Below are 17,838 nucleotides of genomic sequence, written 5' to 3'. Positions count from 1 at the left end.
ACGTTATAAGGGAGCATTGCACAACTTTAAACGAGCATGTGCCCTAACTGATCAGGGACATAACATTGAAACAACGTTAAGTGGGACAAAGTTAAATGAGAAGTTACTGTATTATATTATTATGTGTCAAAGATGCGACTCCAGCATCTGACCTCACAGTGTTATAGTTGCCCTTGCTATTGTGACCGCGTAATCTAGGGTGACCATGTATGGGGAGACTTAGGCAAACCAGTAAAGTGCGTGAAACCAATATGACTTATTGTTAAAGGTAGCCTAGTCAGCAAGCTGTAAACTGGCCATTCAGCAGTCTCAGCTTGACGAAGACAGGAGGGGACGGGGTTTTGGGTGCCAGAGAAAGGGCAGCTTGACTCTGCATCCTTCTTGATAAGAATTATGTTGAAGATGTTGATACATTTTAGAAGAACAGGATGTGCCCCAGGAATGTCTATTGGGGTCTCAAAGCTGCAAACTCTGGAAAAACCCACACCTGGTTAATCAATAATCAGAAGGAGCCTCTTGCTTGATCATTGAAACTGCTTACTAAACAAGGTTTCTTTAAGGGACATGTCATTCTATTTCTAATGTATAAATAAGGGGGGAAAGTTTGAGGTAGGGGAGACTCTTCAGGACTGGTCTCTTCCTCTGGATGCATCTTGCGGTCACCACCGGCAGACGGAAGATTTGGCCACTGGAAGCCTGCCGCTGTGTCACTTGAAAGCTACGCTCAGCTTTGGTAATGATCATGGGTTGGGGGTGTTTTACTAATCTTGTTGCAGACGTGTGTAAGTGCTTGAGACTAAGTAAAGTTTAGCTTTAAGTGAAAGCACTCTTGTGCCGTCCTGTTTGTGCCAGCCATCTATTGGTCGGACAGCCGTGTCTCCCCTGCTTTACTTCCTGACACCTGCTCACACAGAGTAAAAGTTACCAAGAGCTTTGGGTTGAAAGAATCCCAGGTAACAATCAGATGTCTCAATTTTATAGGGACAGTCCCAATATTTGGGGCTTTTTCTTATATATGCACCTATTACATCATCCCACCCCACATCCCAATTTTTCACACTTGCTATCTGGTCTCCCTAATATAATATCTGGGAACTCTCAGAATGAATCTGTTAACAGACAGAATGGGACATATCCAATCCCCAAATAGGATTTCATTTCTATTTGCATAGGAAATGGATTGGAATTATCTTCAGTTCTGTGCTATTATCCGACAAGAACTGTCTTCTTTCATCTAATTGTCTTCTACTGTCTGTCTAATCCATGGCATTTCTAAGGCACTTAAACTAAGATATCTGTTGTATCTCTCCTCCCACTCCTTCTATTTCCCTCATCATTACTCTTTACTCTGGCTTCTTTCCTTTGGGGTCCAATTCTCCACTGTCTTGCACCTGGTGTAATTATATACACCTGTATAAAGTGGTATAAATAACTATCACAGCAGAAATCTCACTCACCTATAGTAACATTTTACAGCGACTTTATTCAGTGTAAATAACTACACAAGGAGCAGGCACCGAGGAATCAGGCTACAGGCATGTACAAGTATCCCTGTATCAAAAAAATGGAAAAAAGAAATCCTTCCTTCAGTCCCACTTGCTTCTCTAACTACTGTCCCATTTCCCTCCTCCTCCTCCTCTTCCTCTTATGAGGCCTAAGACTCACTTCACCATTGCCCTGCTACTCGTGAAATCACTTACACCAGTGAAAAGTCAATACGGAGTGGGTATAGAATACTCCCATTCCAGTAAGGTAATGTTTTACCCCGACTTTGCACTAATGTAAATGACCAGATAACGTGCAGAGCAACAGCAAGTGTTGTCCATTCATAGTGGACCCATTGGCATCAATGGGCTTTGGACCCACTGCCAAGATGTCCTCTTCTTCATCCTCCAGTCTGCTTTTGCTCTCTCCACTCCACCAAAATTGCCTTGACCAAGGCCAATAATTGAATGCAGCTTTGTTGTAGCCATGTCAGTCCCAGGACATTAGAGATTCAAGTGGGGTGAGGTAATTGGACCAGTTTCTTTTGGTGAGAGACAAGCTTTTGAGTACCACAGAGCTCTCCTTCAGGTCTGGAAAAGATACTGAGAGTGTTACAGCTAAATACATGGTTGAACAGATTGTTTAGCAAAAGTAGTTATACATATTCTATGTGACCATTCAGACTGAAGTGGCCTGTTAACACCTCTGCGGTCATAGGGCAAAAAGGGGCGTTAGTTGGTTACAGATTGTTGTAATAATCCAATAAGTTCCCTTCCCTTTGCCACGTACACTGCTACATCAAAGGAACAAGAAGAGATGAAGCAGCAGGGACGGCCTGAGGAGGCTCCAGCAACCCTACAGAAGGAATACCTGTACTGCCAACTTCCCCCCAAATACAAATAATCTGGTTCAAGTGGACCTAAAAGTTCAGTCTCTCCCCTCTGAACTGAACAGTTACAATCTTTATGACTTCTAACAAGTAAGTCTGTCCATGTCTCTAGTTTTTCCTCATTGCCCATCTACGTGCCCTCTCTATATCGTCTGGGTTGAGGGAGTGTAGAAAGCTTGCTGAGGCTCAGCAGTAAGTGGCTAGAGGAGTGGGGTACTCAGCACCTACAGTTGGGTTCAGTAACCAGCTGCTTGGCCATTCACTCAGATGTCCTGCTTTCTGGAAGGCCACGTATCGCTGGATTCTTCCCTGACTACTGGACCTTCAAAGCACAAATTCCCTTTCTTCATACACTGCAACTACTCCTGCCTCCAAGTAGATATGTTGCAGTGGAGAGGAAGTGACTCAAGAGCTGTAGCTGCTCTATCCTCCCTCTCTCTTCTGTGTCTTTTTGGGGGAGGATCTGTATTGATCTTGCATCTTTTAAGATTATATGTAGCTTTCTACTGTTATAGGTTTTGTATCTGTGGTATGTGGCCTCACTTACTCACTTACTTTGCCTACATCTGAATCCACTGATGTGTGCAGGGAAGATGGAGAAGATTCACACCGGCGCTGAAAAATGGGATTTGAAAGGGCACAGACTTTGTTAATAACAAGAGAAGACAGAAAAGAGAGAAAACAATTAAATTCCACATTAGTGCTATATTACCATAGGCAAGGGATCCTGTAGGACTTGATCGATGGCAGCACAGAGTTCTTCAGTTTTTTGCCTGAGCTGGGCAGGGGAGCACATCTGGAAAAGTAAAAGCAACAACTGAACTAGCTTTGTCTTTGCGAGTCCAAATGAAACACTGGCTGGAGAGATTTATTGTGATTACCTACCTCCGAATGTGTGTCCAAAGTAGTGTCTTCAGTCACTTTTTCTGTTTTAATTGGCTCTTCTAATGCCTAGAGATAAATAAAAATTGTTCTGATATTAGATTGGCTGAAAATAAAAACATGCTTTTCAGTGTGAAAGTTTCCTTACTTGGTACTTCCCTGTTATCAGCTGGGAAAGAAGATACCTCTGTACTAAGCTTCGTCAAATGAAAGTGGCCATACCTTGAAACATTAAAGGTGTTTTGCACCGACAGATCACCAAATTCCAGTGATATTAGAGAGGGGAGAACCTCCAGGTGAATGTCGTCATTTGGATCCTGATTATTCTTGGAGTTCAGAAAAGTAACTAAGATGAAAATTTTTCCGCATGTAATTTAAACCCATTGTCTCCCCACCACTATTTACTTACAGTAGGTTATTGAGGCACTAGATGTCTCTGTGTGCTGAATAGCATTCCAAACAAGGTGTGGTCCATGGTAAGCAAGAGAATAAGACTGGGACCCAATCTCTGTGGAAGCCTCTTGGTTTGTGTCTGTGGCTGCCTTCTTTAATAAATGACTCCTGTTTAAGAAGCACTAAGATTCTATATAACTTGATAAAGGATGCAGTAGAGTGGGGGGGTTGGTTTTTTTGGTGGGGGAGGTGTTCTAAACAAAAAAATGTGTAGATAAAGGAAAACCTTTGCTATACATTAGTAAAAGGAGAACGTTCTAAAGCCTTAATGGCTGAAGTGCCTTATTTATAAATATCTGTTTAGATTTCCATTCAAATTTTTTCTCTCTTCCTCTCATCGCAATCTCTCCAAAGCAGAACACAAACCCAATGTGCTTTGAATACAAGTCAAACTTTCAAACCCACAAAGTTGGCATCGGCTTGAAATTGATTAAAATGAATTTGCCCATCTCTAATCCTACCACTGAATGCTGAATAACCACAAAAGCCAGGCTTAGAGGAGAATTCAGAACATCATTCATCTTTTCCTTTCTTCTAGGTTCTGACGTACAGTCTAGTTGCTGTTACCCTGCTTCTGCTTTGAAGTGGCTTCCAAGGAGATGCCATGCTGAGATACCATAATTACCCTGGAATCTGCTGGAGAATGATGCTAGACTGCAGGGGTCGGGATCTGTAGATTTTTAAATACATTGTGCTTTTTCAGTTTCCTTTTTATTATTTAATTTAAAAAAATATGTAAAGAGCAAAATATATTTAAAGTTAGTTACCCTGCCCTCTGCATGCTCCCTGCTTCAGTGGGGTTCTGTGGGAACAGTGACATCTCAGCATTGTACATGTCAGGGCTCCTCGCAACACAAGACAGTGTGGTTGCAAAATAAGCATGTGTTTACGTAGTGAGGCATAGAATACCCCTCTTTGCCCAGCTAGTGAGGACATTCAACACAGAATTGTAAAGTTACTGGTATTTTACTTTTGCTGCTCTTTCAATTATTGTCTGCTGTAATATATATAACAACATATCATTTAAAATTTTAAATAAAAATGAAAGGCTTCCATCAATCTGAAGTGATTTTTTTTAAACAGAACTTTCATTGAAAATCTTTAAATATTGGGGTTTCATTCCAAGTCAAACTGAAAACAAATTCTGAGATTTCAAAACCCTTCACAAAAACAGAAGTAGAGTAACTGGTAAAGTGCCTGGATATAAATTGGAAAAGCAATCTGTTTTATTTAGATATTTAAATCAAATAAACCCTCAGAATGGAGACTCTGCTAAGCTTCTCAAAGAATTCCACCTCCATTAGGATACTGAGCACAGTAAATCACTAAGAAAAAAAAAATTTACATGATCAGAATGCTTCCAGTGGCTGAACACACTCTGAGATGAGGAAACTATTTCTTTTCACAAGGTACCACATATGCAAAATACCACAGTGGGCAGTTTGAAAATGCAGTCATGGTATGATAGTCACGATCGGGAAATTTGTGCTGCTTGGTGCTCTTGTTGAACCTGGAGAGATGGATAATTTAAATTTTCAAGGCCATTTATCTACAGCCTTTCACGAGCACTACTTCACTGCTGAGAAAAAAGAACCCCCCACACTGAGTTTCAACACTTTTCAATCTCTTTTATTTTTGCTCTCCTTCCTTTGGAATGGACAGCTAGATTCCCCCAAAGCAGTGGAAGAGAAAAGAGGAAACTGATTTATGGGTACTCAGTGCCTGTACCCAAATGGATTAATTTTAATATATTAATAGAGTATCAAAATATAGCTGAATCTCTTTTTGATCAGTGCAATATTTTGAATTTTCACATGCCTGAAAAAAATAGCATGCGAGTGCTATAAATTATTTGAAAAGTACAATTTTTTTAAAATTAAAACTGGCATTTCTCAAGCAACCACTGGTCATGTCATATAATAATCGTACTTTGCACCATTATTGCTATCAGCAATATGGATAGAACAAGCCAAGCTTGTCACCCTGGTCTGCTGGTTTAACAGTATGAAAAACAGCATTCCTGCTTTAATATTTGAAAGGAGGGTGAAGGATTTAACAGAAGGAACAATATTTTCAAGGTGAAGTGTAACAGAGAGCGTAAATAAGGTGCTAAGTGCATTTGAGTGTGTAAATCAGATAATTACATGTTTAACTGCTCATTTGTCCTTATATATGTAAGATTTGTGCGAGTGTAATGTATGCATCTCATTGAGATCAATGTTGACAGTATGACCCTCCAAAATTCCTGTGATTGCTAAACTACTAGCAAAGCAGAAGGGGAATGGATGAACAATCTGATTTTGACCCTGGATATTTTATTAGAAGAATCAAGGCACTTTACAGTTTAGATTGTACAGAAATCAATCACTTCACCCACTAGTGTAATTATTTTTCAAATGGCTGAAGGCCTATACTCTGTTCGGTACCAGCCACACTCAGTAAAAATTGTCGTCTTATCATATGAATTTTCAGAATCCTGTGTTGAGCAAAGCAAGTGAAGGGGTTTGGGTTTTCTTTGTTTGTTTGTTTTGGGGGGGAGTGGTTTGCTTCATTTTCTAGCACATTTTTCCTTATCAATACATTCCTAAAGCCTTAGCATGTACAAAAAAATCCTTTCCACATGAGAGAGCTTCAACTATCATCAGCTCCTCGTATAATTGTATTATTTCTTAAAGATCCCGGGAAATGACTCAAAGGATTGACTACCATGAAACTTTGATACAGTTAGAACTCAAAAGTCTGTGATGGCTTTTAAAAAGTAAGAGGGAGCTCCAGAGCCTGCTTTGCAAAATTGTATGTTGACAGATGGGCTCTGCCATTTTAGTAATCACACAAACTGATAAATCATTTATTTCCCATTTTATAACTAGTGATGGGTCTCTAGCTAGAAGTAAATGTTTTTTTAGCATGACTCTTTGATACAAGATTTTCATCTTGGAAATGTGTGATTAGGTGGGTTTCCTGGATTGTTTTGTTTTTCCTAAGTACGTAAATCCTCTTGAAATGTTGTTTTAGACCCATATGATGTTAGTCAAATGATATGGTTTTAATGGGGATAGCAAAGCATATCCCTGAATGCTAAATCCAAATAATGTAAAATCATTCTCAGTATTTCAAACCAAAATAGATGCTATATTTGTATGCTGTTTGTGAAGATCAGAATAGGAAGTCACAGAAACAAACAGCACTTTAACTTGTAAGAAACAGTTATATGTAACAGTACAGTAGATATGATAAAGATTCCCTCTTGAGAGCTGAAGATCAGCTGTGTAGTGCAGGGCAGGACTTTCTTGGCTTGGGGCTCCAGAGTTAAGAAAGATATAACTCGAGATTTTGCATTAATGACTTATCCATTTTGATTCTAGAATATTCGAAAACCAAACAATTGTTGCTGAGTGTGAAGAAGGTTTTATTTAAAGGATTATCTACTCAAGGCTCTATTTTAAAAATCCCTTCAATTCAGGGGGAACACTGTATTAATACAGTCCTGAGAGAAGCTTTAACAAGGCCTTGGCTACACTACAGAGTTGCAGCGCTGGTGAGGGGGTTACAGCGCTGCAACTTAGGATGTGGCCACACTTACAAAGCACGGCCAGCGCTGCAACTCCCTGGTTGCAGCGCTGGCTGTACACCCGGTCGAGCCTCGGGTGTAGGGGATCCAGCGCTGGTGATCCAGCACTGGTCAGCAAGTGTGGACACCCACCAGCGTTTTTATTGACCTCCGTGGCATAAGGAGGTATCCCAGCATACCTTAGAAGCCTCTCTGGTAATCATGCACACTCCACTGCCCTGGGCTCAGCTGACCCCTCCTTTAAATGCCCCGGGAATTTTAAAAATCCACTTCCTGTTTGCTCAGCCAGGTGTGGAGTGCAATCAATCATTCAATCAATCAGCGACCATGCCTCCATGCACCAAACGAGCCCCAGCATGGAGCAATTCAGAGCTGCAGGACCTCATTAGTGTTTGGGGCGAGGAGGCTGTGCAAGCACAGCTGCGCTCCAGAAGGAGAAATTATGATACCTATGGGCAGATATCGCAGTCCTTGATGAGAAGGGGCCATGAACGGGACGCGTTGCAGTGCAGGGTCAAAATAAAAGAGCTGAGGAGTGCTTACTGCAAAGCCCGTGAGGGAAATCGCCGCTCAGGAGCTGCCCCCACAACCTGCCGTTTTTACAAGGAGCTGGATGCCATACTTGGGTGTGACCCCACTGCCAATCCAAGGACCAAGATGGAGAGTTCACAGCAGGGAGAAGTGGGGGAGGGTGTAGAGGAAGGCGACAGTGAGGCTACTGGCGTGGAGGGAGACACCCCGGAGTCCCAGGACACATGCAGCCAGGAGCTCTTCTCAAGCCAGGAGGAGGCTAGCCAGTCGCAGCAGCAGGAAGTTGCTGGTGAGGAAGAAACTGAGGATCGTGCTCGGGGTAAGTAGATTTGTATGTTTTGGGAGAGGAGGGTTGGGGTTATGGCTGCCTGCATGCATGCCTAAACGTGGAATAGCCCATTGATTTGCTCTATCATGTCTCTGTAATCTGCCTCGGTAATCTCTTGAAAAGTTGCAGCCAGAGCGTTTGCAATTTGCTTTCTCAAGTTGATCGGGAGAGCCACCCTGGTCCTTGTCCGGGTCAGGCTAACTCGTCCGATCCACTGTGCAGCGAGGGGTGGGGGGACCATGGCTGCACACAGGCAAGCTGCATAGGGGCCAGGGCGGAATCCACATTGCTGTAGAAGACCCTCCCTCTCTTCCAAGGTAACACGCAGCAGTGATATGTCTGGCAGTAGGAAACCCTGTTGAGAATTTAGGGATACTTGAGTGCAGGGCGCTAGGTTCGCGGTCCCCCCCCAGTGCTCTCCGGTGTTCCCCCACCCTTCCCAGCAGGCAGCCAGCCCCGCGGTGCGGTCCAGTGTTAAACCTCCCCCCTCCCAGCAGGCAGCCAGCCCCGCGGTGCGGTCCGGTGTTAAACCTCTCCCCTCCCAGCAGGCAGCCAGCCCCGCGGTGCGGTCCGGTGCTCCCCCACCCTTCCCAGCAGGCAGCCAACACAGCTGTGCGTTTCCCCCCCCCTCACCAGCAGGACGGCATGAACGCGGCCCCCCCCCGCCAGCAGCTAGCCACCTTCCTGTTCACTACTATCCCCTGTGCAGGACACCAGCTACGTCCTGTACCCAGTGCAGATAAACCCCAGTGACCCATCGGTCAATTCCCCCTCCCAAGGGGAACTCGGGGGAAAAACACTCACCCCATTGCTCGCCATGACTTAGCTTCCCTGTCCTCTCTGTGTTATGTGAGGTCTGTGAGAAGGATGCTACCAAAAGTCTAAAAAGTCCTTCACTGTGTGATAATAAACAATGTAGCCTCTGTGTATTACATGGTTCTATCTTTCTTTTTTCTAGTGACCTTGACTAATGCAGCCGGATCACCGGCCTCACGTAGATTGCAGAACTTGAGAAGAAATCCCAGAAAATCAAAAGAGGAATTGATCAAATAAGTTATGAATCACTACAACAGAGAAAGTAGAAAGACACAGGAATGGAGAGAGAAAATGTACGAATGGAGACAGAAAATGCATGAATGGAGGCAAACAGAAAGCAGGAGAAAGGAATTGGCTGCCAAAAAAACCTCAAAGCAGATGATTAGCCTCCTGGCTTGCCAAACTGAGTCTTTCGAGTCTCTCGTAGCCATGCAGGCAGATATGTACCGTGGTCACCCACAGCCCTCCCAAAGCTCTCTTTCTTGTTCCCCAGTATTTCCACAAAACACCTTTCTCCAGCAGCCAGTTTCTTATTACCCCCAGCTGCCCCCAACACCTGTACGATCACCTACCAGCCCTGATAACTATAATTCTTACCCTGTGCACTCCACCCCCATTACCCTGCAGCATAGTAATCCTGAAGTGCAGCAGACATTGAACAGTAATCAACATAGGACATATTCAAACCTCTGAATGTACAGTCCACCACCCTAACCCCCTTTGCATTTTATGTACTGAATGTTGAATAAAGGATTTTATTTCTTTTTCACTACGTTATATTATTGCAGGAAGTGGTAAATATTGTACCCCAAGGTAGAACAAAGCACAGCAAAGGCAACAAACATTACTGTTGGCTCTCAGCATCAAATTGCTCCCTTAAAGCATCCCTAATCCTTGAAGCCCTTTCCTGGGCCTCCCTAGTAGCCCTGTTCTCTGGCTGTGCAAATTCATCCTCTAGGCGTCGAACCTCGGAGGTCCATTCCTCACTGAATCTTTCACCCTTCCCTTCACAAATATTATGGAGGGTACAGCACACGGATATAACAGCAGAGATGCTGCTTTCCCCCAAATCTAGCTTCCCATAAAGACAACGCCAGCGTGCTTTCAAATGGCCAAAAGCACACTCCACAGTCATTCTGCACCGGCTCAGCCTGTAGTTGAACCGCTCCTTGCTCCTGTCAAGCTTCCCTGTATACGGTTTCATGAGCCATGGCATTAAGGGGTAAGCGGGGTCTCCAAGGATCACAGTGGGCATTTCGACATCCCCTACTGTGATCTTGCGGTCTGGGAAAAAAGTCCCGGCCCTCAGCCTCCTGAACAGGGAACTGTTCCGAAAGATGCGTGCATCGTGCACCTTTCCAGGCCATCCTGAGTAAATGTCAGTGAAACGTCCACGGTGATCCACAAGCGCTTGCAGAACCACGGAGAAATACCCCTTGCGATTAACGTACTCTGATGCCAGGTGGGGTGGTGACAGAATAGGAATATGCGTCCCATCTATTGCCCCTCCACAGTTAGGGAAACCCATTTCTGCAAAGCCATCCACAATGTCCTGCACGTTCCCCAGAGTCACAGTTCTTCTTAGCAGGGTGTGATTAATGGCTGTGCAAACTTGCATCAGCACCATTCCAACGGTAGACTTTCCCACTCCAAACTGGTTCGCCACCGATCGGAAGCTGTCTGGAGTTGCCAGCTTCCAGATTGCAATAGCCACCCGCTTCTCCACTGGCAGGGCAGCTCTCAATCTCGTGTTCCTGCGCCACAGGGTAGGGGCGAGCTCAGCATACAGTGACATGAAAGTGGCTTTTCTCATCCGAAAGTTCTGCAGCCACTGCTCGTCATCCCAGGATTGCAGGACGATGTGATCCCACCACTGAGTGCTGGTTTCCCGAGCCCAAAAGCGCCATTCCACGATGCTGAGCATGTCTGTTACTGCCACAAGCAATTGAGTGTCTTCAGCGTCAGGCGATTCAATATCATCGTCTGACTCCTCACTGTCACTTTGCAGCTGAAGGAATAGCTCCACTGCCATGCGTGATGTGCTGGCAACATTCATCAGCAAGGTCCTCAGCAGCTCAGGCTCCATTTTTAACAGAAATCTCAGAAATCGCGCTGCAGACTCACAATGCCACCAAACTGCTTGGAATGTGTAGCAAAGCACCACGGGGCGTTGGAACTGGAAGCGGAAAGACCCGCACACTTCCTTCCCCTTCCCACAAGCCACAGCGCCAAAATGGGACGAGGTGCTCTGTGGGATAGCTGCCCACAATGCACCACTCCCAACAGCGCTGCAAGTGCTGTAAATGTGGCCACACTGCAGCGCTCGTAGCTGTAAGGGTGGCCACACTGCAGCGCTGGCCCTACACAGCTGTACGAACACAGCTGTAACTACCAGCGCTGCAAAACTGTAAGTGTAGCCATACCCCACTTCTACTATAGGTAGCTTTGAGTCAGTTTGCTCAGTATTCTTTGAAATAAAGCCCTCTCTCATGATCCATTTTGAGTGAAAGATATCTTTACGGCACATTTGATAAATGAAATCTCTAAATAATTGATATGTTATGTCAGAAAAAGAAATAATCTGTCCCGGAGCTGGATTTTTTGAATTAGAATCTAACCTCATAATATTTAAATGATGGAGGATAAGAATCAAGGCTCGCAGGATAATTTAGAATACAGTAGATGACCTATCTTTTCTTATACTTGCTGAACAAAGGTAATATGTTATTCGGTGTTATCAGGGATTGAAGGGTTGGTCCTGTCATTATCTGACACTGTATGCTGTGATACAAGGGAAAAGCAAATGCCTCAGTAATGAAGAAGATACCAGTGTGGGGTATATGTTCAGCATAGCACATAAGTAGTAAGGAAACACGTGTTCCAAAAAAGATTCTGAGAATTAATTGTCCCAAATATTATAATGTAGTTCGTTTATGAAGACACAACCCTTTAACATTTCATAATACACGTTTTTACTGTCACACATTGCTAGAGTCACTTTGATGATTGCTATTAGCAGATTGGTAGGTAGCCAGCTAGAGTCACGCTGCCCCTGGAACATGGTGGAGATAAAGAGGTGGATTGAATTCCACTGATCTAGGTGGAATTCTGAAACAAACTGATTTCTGACTGCATAGGGGTAAGCATAGAGCAGAAGGGAGGAGGCAATAATGTAAACTGGCTTCCTGAGGGACTAAGGAAATAAGCTAAGCTTGTGAAAGTAACTTTCAGAGGAGGGGAGAAAATGGCACATTTTATTTTGGTTCACTCCCCAACACCTTTGGATTACGGAGGTCCTGGTTTGGAATTTCAGCTTCACAAGCAAAGTTCAACCACTGAATGGAGTATTCCACCAGTTAGATACACCTTGCTTGGGCTGGCTTGAAAAAAGAGAGCAACATAACAGTTGGGAATGAAAGTAGGATTGTATATCTTTGCATTGCTAAGGGAAGGAAAGAGCATATGATGTAGCATGATGCATTGTCTATGTGAAAAGAATTGAATTACTCTTACTGTCTAGATCACAAAGGGTCTTCCCTTTAGCTCACCTTGCAGAGCTTCTGCATCTTGCCCAAGAGTGCCCCAATATAAATCAATCCCATGGAGTAAAGAGCTTCATTAATTGACCACTTGGAGTGTCTGATTACCAGATGAAAAAACCAATGAGCCACTTTTCTAGCAAGGGGGGAAAAGTTAAAGACCTCACTTCAGCCAACACACTTGGAGGAGAAAAAAAGCATTAGAATTACTGTCTTTTGCAGTTAAAATGACAATAGTACATTGGGAATCCATAAAAGGAAGTTTAAAAAGGATACCCTCCCAAATGTTATATATACAGAGAGAGCGAGAAAGAGATTAGAGATAGAGATGGATTGCTTAGACAAATAAAAGTTAGATACAGGGAGAGAAACATATCAGCAATAGAAACAAAATCACCACCACCTTTTTATCATGTGATCTGGTATGTGGTATGAACTGTGACTAGATCCATAGACTTCAAGGGCCTGGGCAAGCCCATTTCTCTTACAATGTAATGTCACTGCTTAAGAAGTGAAACAAGGATTGTCTTATTTTTCTAAAAATGCCTTTCAGAAAAGTTAGATAATCCTTGTTCCACCTCCTAAGCAGTGATTATAATTATAAGCAGATGAGACTTGTTCAGCTTATGTTCAGTATTGACTATCATGACAAAGGAATGTCTATGTTGGATATTGCAGAACAGCATTTCTTGGTTCAAGAAGTGCAGCTGTAAAGGTATGTCTAAATTTCAAGCTGGAGGTGCAATTTCCAGGTCAAGGAGACATCCCTGCACTAGCTCTGATCAGGCTAATATGCTAAAAATAGAAGTGTAGTCACGATGGCGCAGCTAGCCAATGTATGTACCTAGTGTCCTCAATGGGCTTGTACTAAAGGCAGCTAGCCCGTCCCACCATGTGCACCACCACAGAAACACTTTGTTTTTAGGGTGTCAACTCAATCACAGCTAGGTTGAATATTTCTCTCAAGCTGAAAATCATACCTCCAGCTTAATGGGCAGACATGCCCCAAAACTTTTCACTTAAATTGGCCTGATCTTGTCAAGAATTATATGCTAAAAAAATAGTGATTTATATAATTAAAACCTAGTTCTCTTGCACCTTTCCTTATAAAAACATTAGGTTCAAAAATTTAAATAATGATAGCTGGAATAAAATTATTGGCAATAGCAATAACTATCTTTGGGCTAGACTATGACTTGATCCACAAACCTTCACATGAGTAATAGCCCCCCTTTCGTTTGTGTGGGCGACCAGGACTGGGTGCCCTGGGCTTTGTAGGTGCTGTGTGTCTACTTACTCCCTCTTGGAGCTGGTAGGTGGATAATGTGTGCCAGCCAACCCAGTTGAGCTGGTACAGGAGGATGTTGTAGTTAGTTGATAAAGGCCAGTAGCAAATTACTCTCTTCCTCCCCACAAAATGAGGGAGAACCAGGGAGGGAGTTGTACCTTAGAGTGGTGCTTGAGTCATAATACTTATCATGCCTATTTGGGGAACAACTTACACACAACACTGGGTCAGGCTGTGCCTTAAGGCATAATCTAGTACATTGTAGTCTAAGTTATCTGAGCACAAGACCCAAATCCTGCCTTAGAAAATCTAATTTCTACTGATATTATATGAACTTGCTTTCTCTCTTTTAATATATGAAATCAATGTTTAAGAAAGAGCTTGGCATCCAAGTCTTCAGTTAAAGAACATATAACCTGCAATAAATGAAAAACTTCAATCGAGCATTAAAGAGTTCAAAAAACAAATGTATTAAATGGTTTGAAGAAAAAAATCCACTTTGTATCTGTTAAACGTGGTGTGACTTTCAAATATGCCAACTATTATCAGCTAGCCTACAACTAATAATACTTGACCAGAGGTAAAACTCTAAAAAGGACCTATGGGTATGTCTACACTGCATACTAAGCCCATGCTCAGAACCAGGTTGAGAACCAACTGTACTTCATCCATACACAAATCAGTCTGACACAGGTCAGCAAGAACTCAGGACCTGGGTATTAGGACCTTGCTTGTTGATGTGGGTCAGAGCCCAATTCCTGCTATGACTTGTGTCAGAGCACTGTCATTTTGCAGTGTGGATGCTGTTCAAGCCTTAGACCCAAGAGAGAAGGTCCAGTCAGTGCAGTATGAAGACATTAACATGGCTGTGAGACCCTCTGGTCCAATGATTTACAATGCAATGTGAATGCTCAAATACGGTCTTAGAAACACAGAGTCCATAAGCCCAGGTTTACAATGCAGCGTAGACTTATCTTAAATGGCATATAAGCCTAAATCCCATTTTCAAAGGAGACTTAGGCCCTTAGGACCCCAAGTTAATGGGACTTAGGCTCCTGCGAGCTAATTTTTCAAAGGTATTTAGGTGCCTCAGGGTGAGATTTACAATATGTCTAAGCAGGTTAGGTGCTAACTCCCACTGAAATCAATGGGAATCTTTCTAGTGATTTTAATACAAGCAAGACTAATGCTGGACAAAATTTTCAAAAGGTGAGAATCAATGGTTCTTAGGCTTCTAAGTCACAGGTGATTTGAAAATTTAACCCTTCATTCAAAATTAAAGTTGTCAATTGCGCCATTGTCTTCAATGGTTGTTTTGTACAAGTAAGGACTGCACAATGTGGCCTTCACTGTATAATCAAAATTTAACACCAGACATTTGTCACTGTCTTCGAACTGTGAAAATCGAGCTCTTTGAAGCTTGCTAAAGAACATTTTAGACAGTGTGATGTAAATTGGAACTCCCATGGGAAGAAATATTTTCTGCAGGGAATTTTTGTAGAAACTCAGAATAGGAAAGTCTTATAAAACACTACTGACCCTGAAGAATAGTAGCATATATAATCCTGAATAGTCAGCCCACAGTATTTATGTTTTGAAATATTCCCAGCATTGTCAGGAAAATATTAATTATGAAAAGTTCTTAAGTAGAATGTGCTTGAATACATGAGGCAATTTTCATGCTCTTGAGCAAACACTAACCTTCTGCTCCATAAGCAAGGTGTTTGTAGGGATTGCTGCCAAAGCCTTGTAGCTTGTCTTGATCTTGTATTGCTAGAAGGGGTAAGCCAGAAAGCAGAAATGGGAATGAAAAAAAAAGGGTATGATAGAATGAAAGCTAATTCTACCAATATCATTGACAAGTTATCAATAATAAAGTGATTACATTTGGTTTGAAAAAGTTTTTTTCTTACAGAAGAACTACATGGACTTCACTTCATGGTGTTATTTTCATGGTTTTATAAATACTATTAAAAAACAATCACATGAATATTTTATATATAAGACATAAGTAGAGCTGGGGAATTGTTAGCAGCACACAATTTCTTCAATTAACTTGGAAAAGTATTCATAAAGAAAGCTATTGGGTTTTGTTTTTTTTTTTACAAGTTTTCTTTATTTGCAATGACTTAGTGGAAGGACTGTGCAAACCTACCTATTGCTCATGGACTGTTCACTTCAACTGGCTTCCTCAGTGGTCCACAAGGAAGGTAATGGAAGTTTTGTCATTGATTTTAATGAGGCAGACTCAGGCCCCTATTGCCTGGACATTTGCTATTTGTGCTGCGTGGATTGGTCAACAGTGGTATTGTTTTGATTCCTGCCCGAGTAACTCCAAACCCAAGAAGACCTTTCAAGACGTCTCTGTGGACCCTTCCGTTGTAAATAGTCATGCAATATTCACAGTTTTGCCAGCCTCACGCCTCCAAAAAATCATAAATCAGGCCCGTCAAAATCATGAGATTGGGTTTAAAATCATGAGGTTTTTTTAAATAATACATTTTAGATTTTTTTTTAAATTTACCTTTTGGTTTATGAGCCTTTAGGGTTCATACTTTCAAGCTTTGCTCTGCAACTATGAGAGCTTGAAACTTACTTTTTAAAAAAAATGAAAGCTCATATTCTCATATAATTAAATGATTTCAAGACCTGGGGCTTTTAGCAAAAATACCATATTGTGAGGGGTGGCACCACTGTTCACATAATTATTTGTATGTGTGATTATTTATGGCATTTTTCTCTCACAAATATTCTGATGAGCAAACTTCACTCACGTGAATCATCAATAAACAAAGTAAGTAAAAAATTGTCACAAATACCACCAAAGTGAATGGTCGGTTTTCATGTGAACAAATGTTAATGAATATTTTTCTGCCGTGTTCATCCAATTCTAGAAATAAAGTAGCAAAATTATCTACTTTGCTTTTTTCACTGTGTTGTACTGGAGGCAAGTCAATTATTAGATTAAAGATTGTATAATAAGCTTTACTATTGGGTTCTTCAGTTAATACTTTTTCCTGCCCTCATGAGTTTCTAATTTCTACATAATTTATTTCTAGTAATAAGGTTTTTCTTAATCCACCTCTTCCAACAAGAATACTATTGTACACAAATGTTGTAACATTTGCTCCCTAACTGGGTTTTTTTTTTTTTAAACAGACTGATAGAAGAAAAATAAATGGGAGAAAAAATTACTCTCTTTTGTCATGATCTTTGCTTAGGTTTGTCACAGCTGTTATTTATGGCCTTGATCCTGCAGTTTGCTACATCTACAAGTGGGAAATTGCAGGATCAGGGCTTATACACCTCTACCCCAATATAACACAACCTGATATAATACAAATTTGGATATAACACAGTAAAACAGTGCTTCAGGGAGGCGGGGCTGCACACTCCAGTGATCAAAGCAAGTTCAACATAATGCGGTTTCACCTATAATGCGGTAAGATTTTTTGGCTCCTGAGGACAGCATTATATCGAGGTAGAGATGTATTAGTTAATGGTAAATTTTTAAAAAACATTTAAGTGACTTAGGAGCCTACTTCCCATTTTCAAAAGAGACTTATGAACCTAACTCATTGAAGTTCAATTAACTTTAGACAATGTGATACGGCATGGCCAGAGGGCAGCAGGAGAGTGTTAGCAGGGATCCTTATTCCCTGCAAGGGGAGGAAGGTTTGCTATAGATTAACTAGAGCACCTGAAGCCAATTAGAGCACCAGCAGTCAGTCATGTGATAAAAACCCCTGCTTCAGCCAGACAGCGTGGGAGTTGGAGCAGGAAGGTTTGGTTGGAGTGGAGAGCAGTCTGAAGGAGTTGGAGCAGAGAATGGTTTCGAAGAGAGACCAAAAGGAAAGTTTGGAGGAGTGCTGTGGTGGGCTGAGAAATCCAAAAAACCCCTAGGTAAGGGGCACCTGGCTTATGTAGAAGGAGGGCAAGAAGCCCCTTCCCAAGCTGAAGGGCAGGAGAGGGAAGTAGCCCAGCCAAGGAACCGCTAGTTCAAGTGATTCACCACAAACCTCAGGGCCCCTGGGTTGGGACCTGGAAAAGAGAGCG

The 17,838-nt window shown here is 42.3% G+C and overlaps 1 protein-coding gene across 10 annotated transcripts in view; it reads right to left on the bottom strand.

Moving 5' to 3' along the window:
* Positions 1–17,838, bottom strand: part of MLIP (muscular LMNA interacting protein) — a 138,344-nt gene that overhangs the window by 40,505 nt on the left and 80,001 nt on the right. For 8 of the 10 annotated variants that reach the window (XR_003999508.1, XR_003999507.1, XR_003999506.1 and 5 more), the window contains 4 exons: positions 15,484–15,555; positions 3,260–3,325; positions 3,087–3,191; positions 2,930–2,989 (listed from right to left, as the gene is read on the bottom strand). Coding sequence is in view for 7 of the 10 variants with exons in the window: in XM_030555620.1 (XP_030411480.1) it covers positions 2,930–2,989; positions 3,087–3,191; positions 3,260–3,325; positions 15,484–15,555 (303 nt within the window). In the remaining 3 variants the exon portion in view is untranslated. The remainder of the gene's footprint in view (positions 1–2,929; positions 2,990–3,086; positions 3,192–3,259; positions 3,326–15,483; positions 15,556–17,838) is intronic. The other 2 variants (XM_030555621.1, XM_030555623.1) reach the window with 2 other exon arrangements.

Source organism: Gopherus evgoodei, chromosome 3 (genome assembly GCF_007399415.2).
Source record: "Gopherus evgoodei ecotype Sinaloan lineage chromosome 3, rGopEvg1_v1.p, whole genome shotgun sequence".
NCBI lineage: Eukaryota > Metazoa > Chordata > Testudines > Testudinidae > Gopherus > Gopherus evgoodei.
This window is presented reverse-complemented; position numbering and strand designations above follow the sequence as displayed.